The sequence below is a fragment of the Fistularia commersonii genome, chromosome 25 (genome assembly GCF_037954325.1).
Source record: "Fistularia commersonii isolate RoL2024-O1a breed Wild chromosome 25, RoL_Fcom_v1.0, whole genome shotgun sequence".
NCBI lineage: Eukaryota > Metazoa > Chordata > Actinopteri > Syngnathiformes > Fistulariidae > Fistularia > Fistularia commersonii.
In genome coordinates, this window is record NC_141308.1 from 14,425,801 (window position 1) to 14,446,268 (window position 20,468).

The 20,468-nt window shown below is 59.2% G+C and overlaps 4 protein-coding genes across 7 annotated transcripts; 1 reads left to right on the forward strand and 3 right to left on the reverse strand.

Annotated features, from left to right (window-relative positions):
- Positions 1 to 161: 161 nt before the first annotated feature.
- bfsp2 (beaded filament structural protein 2, phakinin) lies at positions 162 to 3,219 on the forward strand. The gene is made up of 7 exons (XM_086172268.1): positions 162 to 652; positions 908 to 990; positions 1,076 to 1,232; positions 1,308 to 1,469; positions 1,570 to 1,698; positions 2,190 to 2,434; positions 2,551 to 3,219. The coding sequence occupies exons 1-7, from the start codon at positions 194 to 196 to the stop codon at positions 2,642 to 2,644; spliced, it is 1,329 nt and encodes a 442-aa protein (XP_086028394.1). The 5' UTR covers positions 162 to 193; the 3' UTR covers positions 2,645 to 3,219.
- Positions 3,220 to 3,724: 505 nt separating this feature from the next.
- Positions 3,725 to 7,674, reverse strand: klhl18 (kelch-like family member 18). The gene is made up of 9 exons (XM_086172270.1): positions 7,465 to 7,674; positions 6,916 to 7,046; positions 6,705 to 6,845; positions 6,270 to 6,629; positions 6,051 to 6,187; positions 5,639 to 5,861; positions 5,429 to 5,533; positions 4,912 to 5,023; positions 3,725 to 4,793 (listed from the first exon to the last, which is right to left on the reverse strand). Exons 1-9 carry the CDS (start codon positions 7,591 to 7,593, stop codon positions 4,407 to 4,409), a joined length of 1,725 nt encoding a protein of 574 aa, XP_086028396.1. The 5' UTR covers positions 7,594 to 7,674; the 3' UTR covers positions 3,725 to 4,406.
- Positions 7,675 to 8,124: 450 nt separating this feature from the next.
- On the reverse strand, positions 8,125 to 13,273 carry puf60a (poly-U binding splicing factor a). Of its 4 annotated transcripts, none has more exons than XM_086172275.1 (11): positions 13,143 to 13,273; positions 12,406 to 12,501; positions 12,220 to 12,309; positions 12,097 to 12,147; positions 11,866 to 12,015; positions 11,524 to 11,616; positions 10,892 to 11,105; positions 10,633 to 10,823; positions 10,240 to 10,342; positions 9,852 to 10,081; positions 8,125 to 9,044 (listed from the first exon to the last, which is right to left on the reverse strand). In XM_086172275.1, the coding sequence occupies exons 1-11, from the start codon at positions 13,161 to 13,163 to the stop codon at positions 8,745 to 8,747; spliced, it is 1,539 nt and encodes a 512-aa protein (XP_086028401.1). In that variant the 5' UTR covers positions 13,164 to 13,273; the 3' UTR covers positions 8,125 to 8,744. The 4 variants fall into 4 exon arrangements, with proteins under 4 accessions (XP_086028401.1, XP_086028400.1, XP_086028397.1 ...); XM_086172274.1 differs by having other exon boundaries at positions 11,866 to 12,027; XM_086172271.1 differs by having other exon boundaries at positions 11,866 to 12,027; positions 12,097 to 12,309.
- A 293-nt stretch (positions 13,274 to 13,566) lies between these two features.
- On the reverse strand, positions 13,567 to 18,971 carry afg3l2 (AFG3-like AAA ATPase 2). Its single transcript, XM_086172269.1, has 17 exons — positions 18,747 to 18,971; positions 17,894 to 17,987; positions 17,755 to 17,823; positions 17,446 to 17,576; positions 17,191 to 17,343; positions 17,033 to 17,107; positions 16,803 to 16,927; positions 16,457 to 16,730; positions 16,216 to 16,353; positions 15,989 to 16,142; positions 15,789 to 15,896; positions 15,592 to 15,717; positions 15,412 to 15,522; positions 15,205 to 15,320; positions 14,927 to 15,127; positions 14,533 to 14,727; positions 13,567 to 14,454 (listed from the first exon to the last, which is right to left on the reverse strand). Exons 1-17 carry the CDS (start codon positions 18,834 to 18,836, stop codon positions 14,215 to 14,217), a joined length of 2,400 nt encoding a protein of 799 aa, XP_086028395.1. The 5' UTR covers positions 18,837 to 18,971; the 3' UTR covers positions 13,567 to 14,214.
- Between the last annotated feature and the right edge of the window lie 1,497 nt (positions 18,972 to 20,468).

Genomic DNA, 20,468 nt, shown 5'->3' on the forward strand with positions numbered 1-20,468 from the left:
TGTGTGCATGTTGATAACTGGACCCTTCCGGCGGCTGCTGATGCAGCTAAAAAAAACACACTCCGTGTTTCCATGAGAACAAAGAGCCGGTCGCCGCGGCGACCCGAACAAAGGCGGCCATGTTTCCAGAAGCCGGGCGTCCCATAAATCGGGGCGCCGAGCGGCTCCGGGCCGTTTGTCCCGCCGAGCCGTCATGCCTCTGCCCCGCCGCCGCTCCTCTTTCCTGGGACAGTCGTCCTCCGAGCGTCCGGCCGCCGCCTCCTGCGCCAGGATGGGCCCGGCCGCCGCCACCGGCGCCCCCCGCGGCGTCTTCGTGGGCTCCGCCCCCCCCATGGGGATGGGCGGAGCCTCGGGCCTGGGCACGCGGGTGTCGCGCCGCGCTCTGGGCATCAGCAGCGTCTTCCTGCAGGGCATGCGGAGCAGCGCCGCGCCCGTGTTGCCCCGCGGCGGCGCCGCCGAGCGAGCCGGACACGGCGCCGCCGCCGCCGCCGGCCTGAACAGCTGCTTGATGGAGTACCGGGACAAAGTGCGAGCCCTGGAGCAGCTCAACCAGCAGCTGGAGGAGCAGATCAGGCTCAGCCTTGACCGCAAGGCCTCCAGCGCCGGCGCCTGGGGACCCCTGCGCCGCGAGTGGGAGGACGTCTACCGACAGGTGGGCAGCGACACACACACACACACACACACACACACACACACACACACACACACACACACACACCTAAATATCTGATTTTCAAATTGAAAGCATGTGTTCAAAAAAGTTTTCCTCCGAGAGAAGAAGAATCCAAAGCCTCTGAGTGTGTGTGTGTATGTGTGTGTGTGTGTGTGTGTGTGTGTGTGTGTGTGTGTGTGTGTGTGCTGCTGGCCACACTGATTCTCAAAACTCAGTTTCCCCATGTTTCTGCAGGTCAGTGAAGCCATCCTGGACAACGCTAGGCTGATGCTCCAGACGGAGAACGTTCAGGCCAACGCTGAGGACTTCAAGGACAGGTCTCACACACACACACACACACACGCACACACACACACACACACACACAGGCAGAGATGTCACATCCAGCTTGTCCTCCTGCAGGTATGAGAACGAGCAGCCGTTCAGGAAGGCGGTGGAGGAGGAGATCAGCTCGCTCTACAAAGTCATCGAGGACGCCAACATGACCAAGGCGGAGCTGGAGGAGCAGATGGAGAACATGAAGGTGGAGCTGCGCAGCCTGGAGCACAACCACGAGCAGGTGCCTCCGAACCCCCGCGGCTCTCGTCCGACCGATGGCTCGATCCGCTGTCTGACCGCGGGCGGCCTCTTGCAGGACGTCAGAGCGCTCTACAGCCAGATGTCCGGACGGGAGGTGGACCAGCCCGACGCTCCCATCGAGACCAGCCTGGACCAGATCCTGGCCTACATCAGGAACCACTGGGAGAAGGTGACCGAGAGGAACCGGGCCGAGACCGACAGCTACCTGGAGTGCAAGGTGGGGACACGCCCCCTGGACAGGAGGTCACATGGTCCCGTCGCCCGGGTCTGACTCTGTGTGTGTGTGTGTGTGTGTGTGTGTGTGTGTGTGTGTGCAGGACGCCCAGTGTGTGAGCAGCAGACTGAGTCCTGAGGAGAAGGAGGTGGAGTCTCTGAAGGCCGAGTGCACTGACACCGGCTGCAAGATCCAGAGTCTGCAGGCGGAGACCGAGTCCATCAGGGCGCTGGTGAGATCTAGACTCCATCATCCATACTACTTCTATAATACTTCTATACTACTTCTATACTCCATCTATACTCCATCTATACTCCATCTATACTACTTCTATACTCCATCCATTCTCCATCTATACTCCATCTATACTCCATCTATACTACTTCTATACTCCATCCATACTCCATCTATATCACTTCTATACTCCATCAATATACCATCCATATTCCATCTATACTCCATCTGGGCTCCATCCTTATTTGATCCTCAGTCATTCAATAGTCATTCAGTACTCCATCCACACCCAATCAATACTCAATCTATACTCTTATACACAGTGTGTATTCAGCCAATGCTTGATCAATACTCGATCTGCACGCCACCCATATTCCATCCATACTCAGAACATAGTCCATCCGCACTCGATCCTGCTCAGCCGTTCAGTGTGGATGGCTGAGCAGCCAGTAGAAGGTGTGTGTGTGTGTGTGTGTGTGTGTTCTGCAGAAGCGCGGCCTGGAGAACTCTCTGGGCGACGCCCGGCACTGGCACGACATGGAGCTTCAGAACCTGGGCTCGCTGGTGTCCAAGCTGGAGGCGGAGCTCGCCGACGTGCGAGGCGACATCGAGCAGCAGCGCCGCGACTATGACACGTTGCTAAGCAACAAGCAGCGCCTGGAGCAGGAGATCGGGCTCTACCACGGCATCCTGGACGGGGAGGAGCGCCGCTTCCAGCCCGGCGCCGACCCGCGGTGAGTGCGCACGTGACCTTTGACCCGGCGGCTCCCGGCTCCGACCTCCGACCTCGCGGCCGAAACGTAAAGGAACGCGCGGGTCGGGTTCTGAAGCCTCCCGTCCTCCCGTCCAGGTGTTCTGTCCTGCACTGTGAGCTGGAGGGAGCCTTGGGGACTCCGGACTCCAGGACCGACAATCCAGGATCTCCAGGACCTCCGGGGCAGTGAGGTCTGGCCTCTTGAACCGGCGGACACTCGGCGGATCCCGGACGACCGGGATCTTCTGGGTTCCTACCTGGTGACGCGTTCGGGTGTGAATGGTGCCGAGAACCCGCAGCCTGGACTCCAGAGTCAACGTAAACCAGGTCTGAGACCGGATCCGGATCCCGTCCCGGTCCAGACCGCCCTCCCATTGGAACCAGCAGAACCTGGAAATCAAACCCGCCGCGGCCGAAGGTCAGGTCCTCCTCTGGGACCGGGTCCGGGAGCCGACCGGGACCGGAACCCGTTCCGGGACCGCCGCCGGCCCGGTTCCCGGTCCGACTGGAACCGGGTCCAAGGCCGCGGAGGCAGGAGGAGCTTGTGTTTGCTGGATTTGGACTTGAAGCGGCTCCCGAAGCCTGCTGGCAGTTAGCTCAGTTAGCTTCTCCTGCTAACCCGCTAGCTTAGCACTCAGTGTGACACAACTCAATTTCGACTTCAGCAGAAGCAGGAAGTGACATCATCGCCCTCCCCGGAGTCTCCCCCCCCCCGGCTGAACGTAACTGTGCATTGAAGTGACATTAAAAGCTTTTCCTCCTAAACCGACTCCTTCTCTTGTCTCCGGCACCTTCGCTCCACACGGGGAACCCGCTTAGAACCTCACTGTGGATCTCCAAAATCCAGGCCGACCGACGCTCAGTTCTCACAGCTAAAGTGTGGATGTTCACAACGTTCCACCGAAGGTCCCACAGGGGGTGCAGGAACCTCCCTGAAGGTCCTTAGAACCTTCCAGGACTCTGAAGAGGACCGGGTCTTCCACGACCTTCACCTTCAGAACGTGGTGGAACGTTCGCAGGAACCTCCAAGCAGCTGCTGCAGCTTACAGCCTCTCGACGTCTCCAGGGCAGGAAACATCTCCTGTTTCAACACACACACACACACACACACACACACACACACACACCCCTTTTTTCTTGACTCATGCGGTCAAGCAGGTTTCATTTCCTTGTTTAAGGAGCAAACGTTCTTCCTCTTGAGTGGGGGGGCTATGGAGCGCTACCTGCCAGGTGACCTTTGACCTTTGGGAGAAAGCAGTGGAGCCCAGACTCGACAACGAACCGGAGGCTTTTATTTTGGAGCCGATCGATTGACGACAGCGATCACCAACCGATCGGACCGATCCGATCCGCGGCGACGGAGACGACCTCCTGACCGGGGGATCGGCGGAAACAATGATCACCGATATCAACTAAGACATTCAACTCGTCACTGCGGCCAATCGTACGCCACGACTCTTGTCACATGACCTCCCAGACGGCGGCCCGATTCTCGCCGTCTGATCGATACAGCTTAACTCTTTCCCTGCCAGGTAAACTCTGTGTGTGTGTGTGTGTGTGTGTGTGTGTGAGCCTCAAGCTCATCGGTCACTACAAAGACTGCGATCCCGGGGGGGTCGGAGGTCATCGGCGCCGCCGGACCCGGGCGGGGAAAGAGTTAAAGATCCACGGCGCCGGTGGTCGTTAGCCGGCCACGCTAACGCCCTGTAAACAAACAGACGCCATGGCGACGCCTGCAAGCAGCTGGTAAATCAATATCAAATCAGTTACATCAATCGGTCCACACGTGCGCTACTAGCACAATGTTAGCAGTTAGCCACCGGCGGGCTAACGCTACAGTTTTGCCCACAATCCCCGGCCGCGGCGAGCGTTGGGCATCGCGCCGCTGGGGGGCGTGGCCTCCGGCCCCTGGGCGTGTCAGTTATAGGGATCCCGGCGGTGGGCGGGCGGAGCTAGGCGGGCTGCAGCGGGATGCAGCCCACGCCCACGCCGCCTTCGTGGCACGCCATGGGCGCCATGAAGGCCCAGCGGCGCGTGTCGGGGTTGTACATCTCCACGGAGCAGAGGTTGGATTGTCCGTCGTAGCCGCCGATGGCGTACAGGCGGCCCGACGTGGCCACCAGCGACACCCTGCTGCGCCGCGTGTTCATGGCCACCAGGTGGCTCCACTGTCCCGACACGGAGCTGAACACCTCCACGCCGCTCAGGAAGCCCGAGCCGTCGTAGCCGCCCGCCACGTACATGTGGCTCCCCAGCACCGCCGCGCCGTGCCGGCAACGCTTGTTCATCATGGCCGCCGCCGTGTGCCAGCGGTCCGTGTGGTGGTTGTAGTGCTCCACCTGCAGAGCGGTACGCACACGCACACACACACACACACACACACACACACACACACACACACACACAGGTGTCAGCAGGGACAGACTGGGCGGGGCCGGCAGAGGTCACGCTACTCACCGTGTTGAAGATCTGCAGGCCGTCATGGCCGCCGGACACGAAGATGCGCCCGTCGAACACGGAGACGCCGGCGGCACTGCGGCTGGCACTCATCTCCGTCACCACCGTCCACCTGCAGCGCACACACACACACACACACACACACACACCTGCGCGTGACGGACGGACAAGCGGAAAACACATATACACATCCAGACAGACATACATACATACATACGCACTCACACATACATACATACATATATATACTCTCTCTCTCTCTCCCGCTCTCTCACACACACACACGCACGCACACACACATACATATGCTGTCTCACACACACATACATGCACGCCACACACACGCACACACACGCACACACACGCACACACACACACACACACACACACACATTGGGGGGCAGGACTTCACTCATCTGTGTGTGCATGGCCTGTCATTCTCACGTGTTTGTGTGTGTATGTGTGTAACCTGTCCCTCTCAGGTAAGTGTGTGTGTGTGTGTGTGTGTGTGTGTGACCTGTCAGTCTCAGGTGAGTATCGCTCCACAGAGTTCAGGGAGGACTTCCCATCGTATCCCCCGCAGACGTAGATGTGTCCGTCCACCACCACCGTCCCCATGGCGCTGCGGAGGCAGGCGGACTCCGGATCAGGGTATTGATCCCGTATCGATCCGCTTTGATGCGTGCTGATCCGTATTGATCGGCTCCCGGCCCCTCGGCGTACTGACCTGCGCTGGCTATTCATGCTGGAGACGCGCGTCCAGGCGTCCGTCTCCGGGTTGTAAACCTCCACCGTGCAGAGCCGCGATTGGCCGTCGTAACCTCCGATGGCGTACAGCAGCCCGTTGACCACGGCCACGCCCACTCGGCTGCGGGCCGTCCTCATTGGCTGACAGCGCTCCCAGAGGTTCCCGGCCGGATCGAACACCTCCACCACGTTCAGGGAGTCTCCTGGGACACACACACCGACGTCACCGCCATGAAGCCCCGCCCCATTTTACCCGGGATGTGACGGGAGGGTCGAGGTCACTGACCTTTGACCCCCAAGCGTCAAGAATAAGCGAACACTTCCCGTTCCCGACGTTAACGAGGCTAATGATGCTAAGGATGCTCATGATTGACAGGTCGCCCCCCCCGTACCTGAGCTGTTGAGCCCCCCCACAGCGTAGATGAGTCCGGTGATGGAGGTGCAGCACCGCTGTCTGGTCTTGAAGGCCGGCAGGTGAGGGCGGCGCTCCAGCATCAGGTGGAAGTCTTTGGCTTCGTCCACCAGGTCCCTGGAGGACAGCGGACGCACCTTCATCCTCGTCTTCCTCGCCCCCCCGCCGGACCCCCCCCCCCCCCCCTCCCCGTCCTCACCTGCACTTGTGGCAGCAGCGCACCAGCTCGTCCTGCTGGACCCGGTCCAGCAGGAACTGGGGTCTGCAGAGAGGAAGCCTGATCTTGGCGAGGAGCTCCGGCAGCAGGGCCTCCCGCCGGCCGCGGTCGTGGTAGACCCAGGCCAGCACCGCCTCGAACACCTGCTCCTCCGCCTTCACGTTCAGCTCGTCGCAGCCGACCAGCTCCAGGACCTCCTCGGTCCTCAGGCCCAGGAACTCGTCCGACAGCGACACCTCCACGAAGTGCTGGTGCAGGAAGCTGCTGGCCGAGTCGTAGAGCGTCGTGCACATCATGGTCTCGGCGAACTGCCGGACGCCCAGGCAGTTCTTGGGGTGTAACCTGCGGGCGGAAGCGATGTGATCAGGACGTGTACGCTCGCGGTGCCGGGCGGCGGCGGCGGCGGCGGCGGCTCACCTCTCCTGCAGGAAGGAGCAGCAGGCGTCCTTCACGTTCTGCAGCTGCAGGAAGCTGGAGCCGATCAGGAGCGACTGCACGTTCTGCTGGTCGATGGCCACGTGGCCGCTGTAGGCAAAGTTGATCAGCGCCTCCAGAGCGCTGCCGAGACACACAGGGGTCAGAGCGGCCGCCGCAGGCGTCGCAGCGCCCGCGTCGCCACGGCGCTCACCTGGGGTCCATCCCCTGCATCAGGATCTCGTCCTGCTTGCACTCCACCATGTCGTTGGTGAACATGGCGTGGAAGTACGGGATGGAGGCGGCCAGCACGATCCGGTGGGCGCTGAACTTGTGGTCCCCGACCTGCGGAGAGACCGACATCAATGGCGTCTGAGGCGCACCTGCGGAAGACACTTCCTGTTTGGGGGGGTCGACTTCCTGCCGCCTCGGATCAACAGGAAGGAACCCCCGAAACCTTTCACGGGTGTCGCTTTGGCCGGGTCTGAGGGTGACGTCATATCCCGGGTGACGTCACCCCGCCCCCGAAGGCGGCCTCGGGGTCAAAGGTCACCGCGGCGCGACTCTGTCGTGAACGGCAGATGACGTCACCCGGACGCGCGTCTCGGCCGCGCGCGTCCACCGATAATCCGATCGCTTTTTAATACGACAGTAATCCGCTCCGAGCTAGCCTTAGCATCCCGCTAGCTGCCTTAGCTCGGCTGACCCCGCTAGCTTGCGGCTAGCCGGCTAACAGCTCGCCGTCGACCCCCCGCCGCCCCACCTTCAGCGTGACGTCGCAGAGCTTCCCCTGACGCCGGATCTCCTCCATGACGACGTATCCACGCGTGGGCAGGTCGTTCACGGAGAAGTGGACCAGGTCTTCGAGCTCTTCGCAGAGAACGTCGTCCATCGTCAGCGGCTGGAGCGGCGGCGCGGCGCGGACTGAGCCCCGCGAGCCGCCGTACACCTGACAGCCCGCCGTCAAGCTGGACGCAGGCGGGGAGCGGAAGTACTTCCGGCCTTCAAAATAAAAGCCGCCGTTTGCGCGATTCCTTTTCTTTTTCCGTCGTCCTCATCTCTCTCCTCTCTCACAACTTTTAGATTCAGGAGAAAATCCTGTTTTTTTTCCAACAGATTTACAAATATTTGTTCAAACAAAGTGTGCGGTAGGTGCAAAACAGGATCAATTGACGAAAAGAATAAAAGTACATTCGATCATTTGCAATTTGTCAATAAACTTTTAAATCACTGTTTAATGTTCTCTGTACTTCAAGTTAAATTTATTCTTTTTCAAACCCCCTTTTGTCCCTCTTTCCTGCCACTCCTTCGCACCGATGACTCTCCTGTCCCTCCCCGACCGGCCGCTACATGGCGACAGAGCAGCAAACCGGCTCTTGAGTGTTACATAAACAAGCAGGTAGCAATCATACTCTTGTAATTAACTTATCTCTACATTTTTATTTTATATTAAAATCAACTTGACAAACAAAAACACACACTTTGTAAAAACCAAAAAAGACAATAAAAGTGCATCTTTGACCTCTGGCAGCCTCGCTGCCGCGGTAGCGCCTCCAGAGTTTTGTTGGGACTCTGCGGCGTCCCAGGATAATGACGTCACACATCCTAAAACAACGGTTTTCCTTGGTGATTGAACCGGACGGAACCCCCGATCAAACCGATCGATCGGCTCCTCCTCCTCCACCGGCGGCGGAGGTCGTGATGTGGCCATGATGTCGTCCCTCCGCAGGAAACAGCCCGTCGTGTCTGGACTGAGGCTTCTGAGGAGTGGGGGGGTGTTTCAGGATGGAAGGGGGTTCTGGGGCCTCACCGGTCCACCACCTTCAGCTGTGACTTCCTGTTTCCTGCAGCAGCGCCATCACAAGCCTCCTGCTCTTCAAGTACACTTCAGACGACATCAGCGTGCGTTCACCTGCGCCAGACACCGCGTCCAATAGGAACACGGCAGCGGTGGCGGCGGGAGACCAGGGCGGCGCCTACGGTTCCGATCCGGCGAGTCAAAGGTGGCGGTGGTTCCTTCCCAGGGGAGAAGAGGAAGGGTGTCTACAGTGACAGGTCGCCGCCCTGGAAGCGCTCCTGGTCGTAGATCTCCGCCGCCACCTTACGGCCCCCGAACCAGCGCTGGTGCAGCGCCTGGATGGCCCTCCTCATCTCCTGGACCTCGCCGAACTCCACGAAGATCTTCACCACCACCGCGGCGTCCTCCTCCTCGCCTTGGCGCTCCTGGTAGATGATGACTCGCCTGACGCGTCCGAACTTCCCGCACTCCTCCGTCACCTCGGCTTCCAGGTCGTCGTCGATGTCCTTTGGCCCCACCATGTTCCTCAGAATCATCACAGTGGACTGGGGAGGGGGGGGGGGGGGGGGGGGTCAGATCCAGGGTCACTGAGTCCCAACTTCTGGGCCTAAGGCCACCAGACCCGGGTCACCACAAGTCCCCATCTGTCAGCCAATCACTGTTGGTCATGGGTAAGTTAGAGACCCCGAGTCACGAGACCCAACACCTGAGCCAGAGGCCACCGGGCCCGGGTCAGTGGGAGTCTGGGGTCACAAGTCCACGGGTCACCGTGAGTCCCTGAGTCACCACCAGTCAAGGGTCATTACAAGGCCCCGGGTCACCACGAGTCCCAAGTCACTACACATCCCCAAGTCTCTGCAAGTCAAGGGTCACCACAAGTCCCCCACTCCCCACGAGTCCCAAAGTTAGTTAGAGTCAAGGACACCACATGTCCACAAGACGGGGACTCGTGCAGAGACAAGGACCACCAAAGGTCCACGAGTCCCTCGGTCGTTACGAGTCAGGGGTCACTACGAGTCCTCAAGTTCCACGAGTCCAAGTTACCACAAGTCAAGGTTCACCACAATTCCAGAGACACCACAAGGCCCCCGGGTCACGACAAGTCCCCGGTCAAGCCGCGTCCCCAAGTCACCACGAGTCAAGGATCACCACGAGTCTATGAGTTCACGGTCACTACGAGTCCCAAGAGGAGTCTCAAATCCCCACGAGTCAAGGGTCCCTGCGATTCCCGAGTCCCCAAGAGTCCTCGGGTCACCGCGAGTCGAGGATCACCTCAAGTCCAACGGTGCCCACGAGTCCAAAGTCCCCTCGAGTCACAAGTCACTGAAACCCCAGAGTCCCCGAGTGCGCACCTCCTGTTTGCGCAGCAGCTTCCTCATCACCATGTGTCTGGCGCTGCTGCCGCTGATGCTGAGGTTCTCCTGCTCGCTCAGCGGCTCCAGGGCTCCGTCCTGCTGAAGCTCTTCCTGCTCCTCCTTCCTCTTCGCCTCGCCGCCAAACAGGCCGGTGGGCCCGGGGGGCGCGGCCAGCACCGGGTTCACCAGCCCCACCTGAGGCACGCCGGGCCGGGCCGGGGTCACGCCTGACAGAAGAGGAGGTGCTGAAGGGTCAAAGGTCACACTGGAACACAATCCAAGAATGTGACTTTGAGGAAAAGGGGTGGAGTCACACCCACACCATGGGTGGGGGGGCTGTCTCTGTATGTGTGTGTGTGTGTGTGTGTGTGTGTGTGTGTCCCACCTGTGATGACGCCAGGTGCCTGCGCCGCCATGACAGCTTGAGGGAGTCCTCCCAGCAGAGCCGGTCCGGCCAGAGCTCCGAGCACCGACGCTCCCACCGCCTCCTGAACGCGACACAGGAGGCACGTCAACCCGGTGAAACACTTTCCTGGGGAGGAGCAGGCTCAGGTTTAACACAATACTAGCGAAACAACACCAACATACTGCCAAAACACCACCAAGATACTGCACAAGTGCTGCCAAAATACTACTGAAATACTTCAGCCTTACTAGCAGTCATAGAGCACAAACACCTGAGGGGGAAAGAGAGCGGGGAAAGTAAAGCCGTGGTTCAGAACAGGACGGCGGACAGGTAGAACCAGCAGAGCGGGAGGTTCCTCGGTCCACGAGTCACCTGGGCGGTGATCTTGGCGGTCGCGGCGGCCGCGGCCACGGCGGCGGCGGCAGGAAGTCCTCCGGGGGCGGCGGGCGTGAGGAGGGGCGCGGGCGGAGTCACGGCCTTTCCCACCCGCAGGAACTGACCGCCCAGGTCGAACAGGTTCATGGAGGCCACGGCGTCCTGCGCCGACCGGGCCGTCTCGTACTCTGGGGACCAGAACCGCGTCAGACCGCCGGCCGACCCTCCTCACCAATCCTCCGCCACCGTCGCTCACCGATGAAGCCGTAGCCTTTGTGGCGGCCGGAAGTGGGTTCGCGGGCCAGCGCGCAGGCCTTGATCCGTCCGAAGGCCTCGAAGACGCTCCTGATGTCGCTGTCGGAAAGGTCGGGGTGAACCGACGCCACGTAGATCCGGTTGAAGGCCCGCGCCTCCTCCGCCAGCTGGTCGATGATTGGCTGCGCCTGGCCGATGTTACTGGGCCGGCCCACCTGGGGGACACAGGAGGGGACGGGTCATCTCTGCACGCCATTCAGGGTCGCCGTGGCCGTGGAACCTGAAGGCACCACCTGGAGCTCCATCACTCCGCTGGAGAACCTGCAGCTCTCTAGAACATCCGACCCCGTCGGCTGCGTTCTTCTAGAATACATCGACAGACAGGACGGCGGTTTACATCCTCCTCGCTCCGCCCTGTGACACCGTCACCATAGCAACGGGCCCTGGCGGTCCGCGGCGCTGGGACGTGGGCAGAGCCACAGGAACCCGACGACCCACGAGTGACAGTCGAGTGTGGAGACCAGCCGCCACATCGGATCCAGCGGCGACCCGTAGGAGGTCGCTCGGGACGGGACGGTCCAATGGGAGACCTGAGGAGACCCTGGACCAGGGCGGCGGCCATGTTGGACTCACCTTGATGTTCCTGCCTCCCAGAACCACCGAGTTCATCTGTTCCAGAGCCAACTGGGCCGCCTCCGGTATCTCGTACTCCACGAAGGCGAAGCCCTGCGACACAGACGACGAGCGCACGTCAGCTGACCGCCTCGGCGCTCAGGGGGCGGAGCCTCCGCACGGCGGCGCCCCGGACTCGATTCGACCCCGACGTCCAGGCGACTTTGAGTAGAACAAACTCACAGCAGTAAGGAGAGCTTCTCATCTCCCGAAAAGATCTACTTTTTTTTGTCATGAAACGCATCCCGCTGTTAAGGGGGCGGAGTCTGAGACGGGTCACAGGGTTCGCTCGCGACCTCTGACCTTGTGCTTCATGGTGACCGAATCCCAGGACATGTCGATGCTTTTGATGGGTCCGAAGGGAACGAAGGCCTGGCGGATGGTGTCCTCGCCCAGCTCGTAGTAGATGGAGCCCACGTAGACGCGGCACATGATGGCGAGCGCGCGCTGGCGCTGGGCGGCCACCTGATGACGTCACAGCCGTGTCACGGCGGCCGACACGGAAAAACACCCACAGAGGGGGCGGAGACTCACCGACTGCAGCGGCGAGAGAGCCTCACCCAGCCCCATGGACAGGGACGCCACCTGACACACACACACACACACACACACTGATTGGATGATGGTCCTTTGGTGGGTTGGGTGGAGGTGGTGTACCTGCAGGCTGCTGAGCTGCTGCTGCTGCTGAGCCAGACTCTGTTTGACCAGGACGCTCCTGATGCTCTGCTCCATGGCGTACTTCTTGGCCTGCGGACAGCAAACGGCCAATCACAGAGAAGTTCACCGTCGCCTCAAGTCGCAGGAAGGTGTGTGTGTGTGTGTGTGTGTGTGTGTGTGGATTACCTTCTGGAGCGCTTCCTGCTGGAAGGGGTTGAGCGGTGGTAGGCCCAGCTTGGTGGTTGTGCTCTGTCCATTCTCCATGACAGGAGCCGGCCCTCCCTGAGGCAAATACACACACACACACACACATTATGGTTATTATAGCCAAACAAAGATAGCTGGTAACATTCCTACTGAATAAGAGACATGATTACATTAGTATTCTCTGAGAATATGAAAATGAAACAAATGGAGAATGTTTTCACGTCTAACTGCATCTGTAACACCGTCTCCACCTGCCAGACAACACGCGGGTCACATTCGCCCTCGTGAAGGTAAACTGAGCACCCCCCCACCCGGACGTGACAGCGCATGCGCAGTGTCGTCACAGGTAAAAGTGTCTCATCCGTCTCTCTGTTTCCATGGCAACAGACGAGGACACGAAAGCGCGGACCTGCGGTGGCCCCCGGTGTCTCCCCGCCGGGTTCCGGTCCCGGTTCCGGGTCGGACCTCTGCTGTCACTGCGGCGTCAGGGTTCCGGGCTCGGACGGACGGCGGCTAGCTTAGCTTCCGCCAGCAGAACCGTCCACAGCCGGCGTGTCCCGGGGAACCCCGGGGAACCCCGGGGAAGCCCTCCTCCGTCCCGCGGGTTCGGGCTCCGAGCAGAACCGGGACTGTCAACCGGCCGCCGGCGGAGCGGGTCTTCGATCCCGACCGGTCCGCCCGTTAGCATTAGCATAAGAACCGGCGGATGCTCTCACCGCGGACGCCGCCGCCGCCATCCCGCCGGGCCCGGGCCCGGTCCGCCCGGCTGTGGTCGGCTCCGGTCGGCCCGGTGGACCCGGTTCTGGAGGTCCCGGACGCCGAGCGGCAGCAGCTGCCAGACCGCCGACGTCACTTCCGCTCGCCGACCTTTCTCAATAAAAGCCTTGCGAACAGGGTCAAACAAGGTCTCTGCAGAACAGCGGCACCTCCTCCTTGGACCTCCAGCTCCACCGCGGGCAGACCTTCTCCAGCGTCCAGCCAGGAGGTTTGAGAGGATGAGACGAAGATATCTGAGCTTTCTGAGGGAGAAATAAGCTGTGCTGTTCACGTGGAGGACCAGATGCGTCCTCAGGCGTCTGCAGACGGTCTGGCCGATCTACAGAAGACCGAGAGGTCTCCAGCCGAGCAGAACCACAGATGTTTGAAGGCTCAGACTGACAGCTGGCTTTATTCAATCGATCACATTTACACTGTATTATTACATGTTTACAAACACACGGCGTGAGCATGAGCCGCGCAGCGCTGATACCTGATCAATGAGTGATTGAAAGCTGATGGACAGGAAGCTCCTGCTGCTGCTGAGCGATGGTCACTTGGTTGCCATGACAAAGTTCTCCGCACCCGCAGCTCAAGCGTCTTAAAGGACCTCAATAAATACTCGGTGTTTCGCACACAAACAAGGTCAAACCGCAGGAGGAGATAGATGTCCATCTCCGGTTCCACCTGGAGACCGGCGGGGTCCAGATCCAGAACCTGGCGGGAACCTGGCGGGCCGAGGCCGCCCAGGTCCCGTGGAACCCCCTCCTGACGACGAGTCAGAAGGAAGCCGTGGAGAACATGGACCGGGGCGAGGGGTTCCTCACGTTCCTGTAGAACCGGCTCTGTGACGACGGCCCCCCCGTCCCGGAGGACCCGCGGCTTCCGGGGTTCTCCTCGGACCTTCTGAGGCCGAGTGTGTGCGGGACCCGGATCCAGCGGAACAGAGTTTGAAGTTTGTAGCAGAAGGTTCTGGAGTGTGTCCGCCCCGCCGGGGTCAAGGTTCTGGGGCGAGGCTGGAGTAGGAGCCACCTAGAAGGGCATCCCGCCGGAGATCTGGCGGGCCACCTGCTCGTCCTGGCTCTCCTCTCGCTCCTTCCTGTCCTGGTTCCAGTCCTTCAGGCCGTCCGGCAGCGTGGTGTCCTCCTCCTCGCCGCCGGTCCCCTCCACGATCTCCTCGTACGTGGACTTCTCCGCGAAAGGACGCTTCCCCAGCAACTCCACCATGTCGTTCTTATCCAGGACCTCCTTCTCCAGCAGCCGCAGCGCCACCTGCAGGACCAGAGGAGCACAATCAGAGCCGCCGCCGCCGCCGCCGCTTCTGGATCCCCTCGGTCTTCTCAGCGGTACCTTCTCCACCTCGGCCTTCTTGTCGCTCAGCAGCTGGTGCGTCCTCTGGTAGGCTTCGTTGATGAGCGTCCGCACCTCGCTGTCGATGAGGCGAGCCGTGGCCTCGCTGTACGGCTTCTCCAGGACCATCTCGCCCTGCCGCGGCAGGTCGAAGGACACCTGGCCCACCTTTGGGTTCATCCCGAACTGGACGATCTGCAGCCAAACGAGGGCGGCTCAGACACACGCACGTGTGCGCGCGCACACACACACACACACACACACACACACACACACACACACAGACCCGGGGTCACCTGACCGGGTCACTCAGAAGTTGACAGGGAACGAGCGCTAACAGGTTGCACTCCGCCTCGGTGACGCACCTGAGGACAAAGTGACCTCTGAGCCTCACCTGTGCGTAGGCGCTCTGGGTGACCTTGCGGAGGTCGTCCTGGGCGCCGGTGGTGATCCTGCTGAAGAAGATCTCCTCGGACACCCGCCCCCCCAGCGTCATGCACATGCGGTCCAGCAGCTGCTCACGAGTGTACAAGTACTGCTCCTTGGGCAGGTACTGGGCATATCCCAGCCCCTTCCCCCGCGGGATGATGGACACCTGGTGGGCGGAGGAGCGCGGCGTGAACTCCGGTTCCCCGGAACCGTCTGACCTTCTGGCGTTCAGAGGGATCAAACCTTCAGCAGCGGGTCGGCGTGCTCCAGGAACCAGCCGGCGACGGCGTGCCCGGCCTCGTGATACGCCACCGTCTTCTTCTCCTCCGGCTGCAGCACCTGGGTCTTCTTCTCCAGACCTGTGGCAGAGAGCCAGAGGTCAGGTGAGGGTCAGAGGGTTCAGAGGCCCGCCGCCCCCCCCCGCCCGCCCGCCCGCCCGCGGCGCCTCACCTCCGATCACCCTCTCGATGGCCTGCTCGAAGTGCTTTTGCTCGATGGCGTCCGACAGGTGGCGAGCGGCGATCAGCGCCGCCTCGTTGCAGACGTTGGCGATGTCGGCACCTATTTAGAACGGAGACGTTCATCTCCCGGACAAGACAAGGACCATTCCAAAAACAGGCGGACGTTTACCGGAGAACCCGGGCGTGAGCGCCGCCATCTTCCTGGCCAGAGCGTCCTTGTCGGCGTCGGGGTCCAGCTTCAGGGGCCGCAGGTGCACCTTGAAGATGGACACTCGCCCCTTGATGTCTGGAGGACCTGAAACGCCCGGGCGGAGCATCAGACCCGAGAGCCGGGTCGCCGGCCACCGTCCGGGAGGAGGTTCTTACCGATGTAGATCTGCCGGTCGAAGCGTCCGGGCCTCATCAGCGCCGGGTCCAGGATGTCGGGCCGGTTGGTTCCTGCCAGGACCACCACGTTGGTGGCCGTGTTGAACCCTGAGAACACAGCGGAGAAGAACCCGGGTCGAAGGCGCTCCTCAAAAGACCAACGGACCAACGGGCCAACGGGCCTCTCCTGCTCCACCCACCGTCCATCTCCACCAGCAGCTGGTTCAGCGTGTTCTCCTGCTCGCTCTGGCCGCCGAAGTTGCCCCGCCCTCGCTTGCGGCCCACGGCGTCGATCTCGTCGATGAAGAGGATGCAGGGCGCGTTCTTCCTGGCCATGACGAACAGGTCCCTCACCTGTGGGGGATCAGCGTTACAGGAGCCGCTCTCTGCTTCCCCCCCGTCGGCCGGGCCGCCGTGCGCTCCTCACCCTGGCCGGGCCGACGCCCACGAACATCTCCAGGAACTCCGAGCCGTTGACCGTGATGAAGGGCACGTTGGCCTCTCCGGCCGTGGCCTTGGCCAGAAGAGTCTTCCCCGTGCCTGGAGGTCCGGTCAGGATGGCGCCCTGGAGAACCCAAGAACGCGCGGTCAGCCGTCGGCCCGCGCCTGCGGAGCCCCGCCGCTCAGCGGGAGCCCCTGGACCACGAGCCCGAGGAGACGCGCCTCACCTTGGGGATCTTGGCACCCAGGTCCTGGTACTGCTTGGGGTTCTTTAGGAAGTTGACGAACTCCATGATCTCCAGCTTGGCCTCCTCGCAGCCGGCGACGTCTTTGAACTTCACGTCGATCTCGTCCTTCAGGATCTTCGCCGTGGTCTCGCTGACGCTGAAGAGGCCGCCCATCCCCCTGCTGGGGCGCCCGGCCCCCCCCGGGCCTCGCCGCAGCATGAAGAGCAGGAAGCCGATGATGAGCACGGTGGGCAGCATGCTCAGCAGGAAGGTCCTGACGAAGAGGAGGAAGGTCAGAGCGGGAGAAGCGCTGGAGAACCCCGGAGGAGCGGCGGAGGAGCCTCACCCGTCGCTCTCGGTGGAGTAGACCACGGGCAGGCGGTTCTCGCCCTCGATGCCCAGCTCGTACTGGGCCGTCTCCAGGTTCCTCTCGAAGGTGTCCACGCTGCCGATGTTGAACCACACGTACAGCTGAGGACACACAAGAACGAAGCGGTCACTTCCCGCACGCCGCCGGGCTCTCATCCAATCAGGAGCCCCGGGGCCGACGTCCGGCGCGCCACGAGAGGGACTCACGCCGTCCACGGGGGTCTTCCCTGGGGAGAACACCACTTTGACGTAGCGCTTGTTCACCACCTCCAGACGGTCCACCTGGGGGGACACGTTCACGAGGCCGTCAGGTCCGAGGACGTTCAGATCACGAAGACCCGGTCCGGGAGACGGGGAGGACTCACCACTCCTTTGGACAGGTAGTTGTTGACAAAGTCCTTCCAGGTGACCTCGCGGCCTCCATCCCTGAAGAAGAAGTAGTAGGTGACGGTGGTCCAGAAGGCCATGGCGCTCAGAAAGTACATGCGGAACTCGCGGTCGTCCCAGGGAACGTCACCCTGCAGAAGAAGCAGAAGGTCTGACGGAGGAGCCTCCTGCAGTGACCCGGGTTGGCCAGAGGGGGCGCCATCACACACTCACCTTTTGCATCACACACTCACCTTTTGCAGCCGCGCGTACCAGTGGGAGTCGTCCTTACGACCTCCTCGCTTCCCTCCTCCACCTCCACTTCCTCCACTACCACTTCCTCCACCTCCACCTCCACTTCCTCCACCTCCACCCGCTCCTCCACCTACAACAAGACACCTTCGGTTCAGAGAAACCACTGGAAACCACTTCCTACTATTATCTATTATTGTTATGTTTTTGCTTGAAACTCTGGCACAACAATTTCCTTCAGGATAAATAAGGTTGTTCTCATCTCATCTCTCTCAAAACATGATAAGCTGGTGTTGACGGAACGCGGTCACCTTTGGCTGCGCCCTCAGAATCCCCCACTTTTGTGCTCTTCTGACCGTCGGGGAAATATTTCTCGAACCCTGCGGAGACACGAACACACACTCGGTCAGCGGCGTGCGGTTGTGACCTCTTGGTGCGCACACATCGTACCTTTAGGTGGCCTGGAGCTCAGGTTCCTGCAGGCACCCAGCAGCTCGTTCAGCAGACTCTGACCCCCTGCAGCCGCCACGCTGGAGCTCCTCACCTGATCCACAGAGAGCTGCTTTAACATGTGTGTGCGTTTGAAACATCTACCTGACAACCCTCCTCAGAAGGAGCCGGAGTGGATGGACAGAGGAGCGACCGTCATTCAGTCGTAGACTGATTCCACCAAGGAGCTCCACTGAACGCCACAGGAGGTCTTTCCTACCTGAGGCTATCAGACTTTTTAATTCCTCTTCCTTCAGTCGCAGGGAATCTTCAAATCTTTGTACTTAAGACCTTCTTAAGACATTCTTATTCTCCCTCCTTCCTACTATTATCTATTACTGTTATGTTTTTGCTTGAAACTCTGGCACAACTATTTCCTTCAGAATAAATAAAGTTGTTCTCATCTCATCTCAGAACCACCTGCGTCTTCCAGGTTGTTAGGGGAGATGGAGATGGAGATGGTGCGTGTCTCACCCTCCAGTTACTCTGAAGTAATAGAGTACTCTGACAAATAGGGTCAGTCCAAAAGCCATCAGAAAGGTCAGCTGACTTTGCAGGATCAAACTGAAGCAAACCTTATATCATAAATGACATCACATTAGACAACCATGCTCGGTCACTGACATGACATAACACACACACACACACACACACACACACACACACACACACACACACACACACACACACACACACCAACCGCCCCCGGTCTACCCAGGTCCGGGTCCCGGACGGTACCGAGCCTGACCCTTGACCCCTGACCCCTGAACCCGTTTGTTATCGTGGTTAGCATGTTAGCATGAGTTCCGCCTACCTGCCTGCCCGCGGCGGGGAGCGGCGGCGGCAGCAGCAGCCGCAAGGCGGTCCGACATCTCGCCGCCAGCCGCAGGTAGCGGTGAGCCATGGTCACACACACCGGACACACACCGGAAACCCACCGGAACGGGACCGCGACGGTTCTAGACGCGACTCAAGTTCAACTCGGCTGTTCCGTAATCACCCCTCAGCGCCATCTTTGCTGCGCAGGCGTTCTTCTTCGCCGGAGGAGCCGGCGAGGAGAGCAGGGGAGGAGCAGAGCGCCCCCTGGCGGCGCGGCGGACCCGGGCTGGGGCTGACAAACATGGAAATGAAGACATTAAAACAGGGGTCGGGAACCTTTTTAACTGAAAGAGACAAAAACCCCACATATATTTTAATACCAAAAACAGCTACATGGAAGAGAAAGACCAACAATTTTAGAGTACAATAAGACTGAATTTATTTTGAACAACATACTTTGCTATAACAAAGTCACTTAATAACAAGAAAAGTGCTTCTTAACTATCATGCTACTAAACGTGACCGCAGGTTCGTCTTGATGTTTTCTAGGTGCGAGCACGACTGTCCATTGTCAATATTATAACAAGCAGCTGGTCTGCAGGCTGAAGTTTTTTTCTGTCCATTTGTGTTTACTTTCCGGCTCTGCTTATTTACCCACGTCTGAAAACGACTGAAATACTTCGCTGCATTTATGTCATTCACCTGTTGTTTCTCCACTTGATTTGACATCATAGTGGTACGATCATGTACAGTTCTTGCTGAGAAAGGCATATCTTTTATCCGTCTGATTATCTTGTCTTTATCCTTAAAGTCGTCAAAAAGCTCGTTGGCCACATCAAGCATGAATGATTTGGCGTATTCGCCTTCTGTAAAAGATTGTTAAAGAAGCAGCAAAGCTGGCCGGATTGTAATCACCTTGTTTGGCCCAGACACGGAGCTGCTGCTGACTGGCTGCACTCTGGACTCTAGTTCTCGACAGGCCTTCTTTCTGTCATTTCCCGCTGGATATTTCTCTACAAATGTGGCATGGCGTGTGTCAAAGTGTCGCTTTATATTTGAACGTTTCATCGATGAAATGTTATCATTGCATAAAAGACACACTGCACAACCCGCTCTCTCCACAAAGGCGAATTCTTCTGTCCATTCCTGCTGAAACATACGGTAATCCTCATTATTTTTTCTTTTCGTCATCTTCTTGGTTAGAAGGGTTCACTCTGCATAAACAATCTAACCAAAAACGAGGGAATATTGCTTCTTGGCCTCAAAGTGACGTGTGCAGGCTGTTGTAAATTATCCAATTAAATGAGACTTTTAGGGTATCGGACCCTCCCGCACACCGGAGCACAGAAAGGATTGGCTCTTTGTTGCGTGCCAGTGTGAAAAGTTCCGGGTGAAAATATCTTAAGATTAAAATGTGTGTGGATTTTTTTTTTTTATTGTGATGGCTTTTCCTGTAATTTTTTTTAACTAAATTAAAATTATTAGTAAAATTATTGATTAATTTTTCTGTGAAGAAATTTTCAAAGAGCCAGAGGCAGTCATCAAAAGAGTCACATCTGGCTCGCGGGCCATAGGTTCCCGACCCCTGCATTAAAACATACACGTAACAGTGCGGATGTGGAGGGAAGCGCCGACGTCAAATGTCGCCTTGTAAACCGTTCTCAAATACGCAAATTAATTGAAACTGTTGTCTAATCTGCCGTTCACGTAACGCTTT

Bases quoted from the DNA above. Each gene is read 5' to 3' on its own strand.
- afg3l2 (XM_086172269.1), bottom strand. From the start codon at position 18,836: ATGGCTCACCGCTACCTGCGGCTGGCGGCGAGATGTCGGACCGCCTTG. The intron at 16,928-17,032 runs GTGAGTCCCTCT...GTGTGTCCTCAG, and splicing joins GGAAGACCCCCGTGGACGGC to CTGTACGTGTGGTTCAACAT. The intron at 15,128-15,204 runs GTTTGATCCCTC...TCCGCCCACCAG, and splicing joins ACGCCGACCCGCTGCTGAAG to GTGTCCATCATCCCGCGGGG.
- klhl18 (XM_086172270.1), bottom strand. From the start codon at position 7,593: ATGGACGACGTTCTCTGCGAAGAGCTCGAAGACCTGGTCCACTTCTCC. The intron at 6,846-6,915 runs GTGAGCGCCGTG...GTGTCTCGGCAG, and splicing joins ATGCAGGGGATGGACCCCAG to CGCTCTGGAGGCGCTGATCA. The intron at 5,024-5,428 runs GTCACACACACA...TGTGCGCTGCAG, and splicing joins TACTCACCTGAGACTGACAG to GTGGACGGTGGTGACGGAGA.
- puf60a (XM_086172271.1), bottom strand. From the start codon at position 13,163: ATGGCGGCGGCGGCGTCCGCG. The intron at 12,028-12,096 runs GTGAGTCTCCGC...TGACGTCATCAG, and splicing joins CTCTCTCGCCGCTGCAGTCG to GTGGCCGCCCAGCGCCAGCG. The intron at 9,045-9,851 runs GTGCGCACTCGG...CCCCCTCCCCAG, and splicing joins AGCTGCTGCGCAAACAGGAG to TCCACTGTGATGATTCTGAG.
- bfsp2 (XM_086172268.1), top strand. From the start codon at position 194: ATGCCTCTGCCCCGCCGCCGCTCCTCTTTCCTGGGACAGTCGTCCTCC. The intron at 1,233-1,307 runs GTGCCTCCGAAC...GGCCTCTTGCAG, and splicing joins TGGAGCACAACCACGAGCAG to GACGTCAGAGCGCTCTACAG. The intron at 1,470-1,569 runs GTGGGGACACGC...GTGTGTGTGCAG, and splicing joins ACAGCTACCTGGAGTGCAAG to GACGCCCAGTGTGTGAGCAG.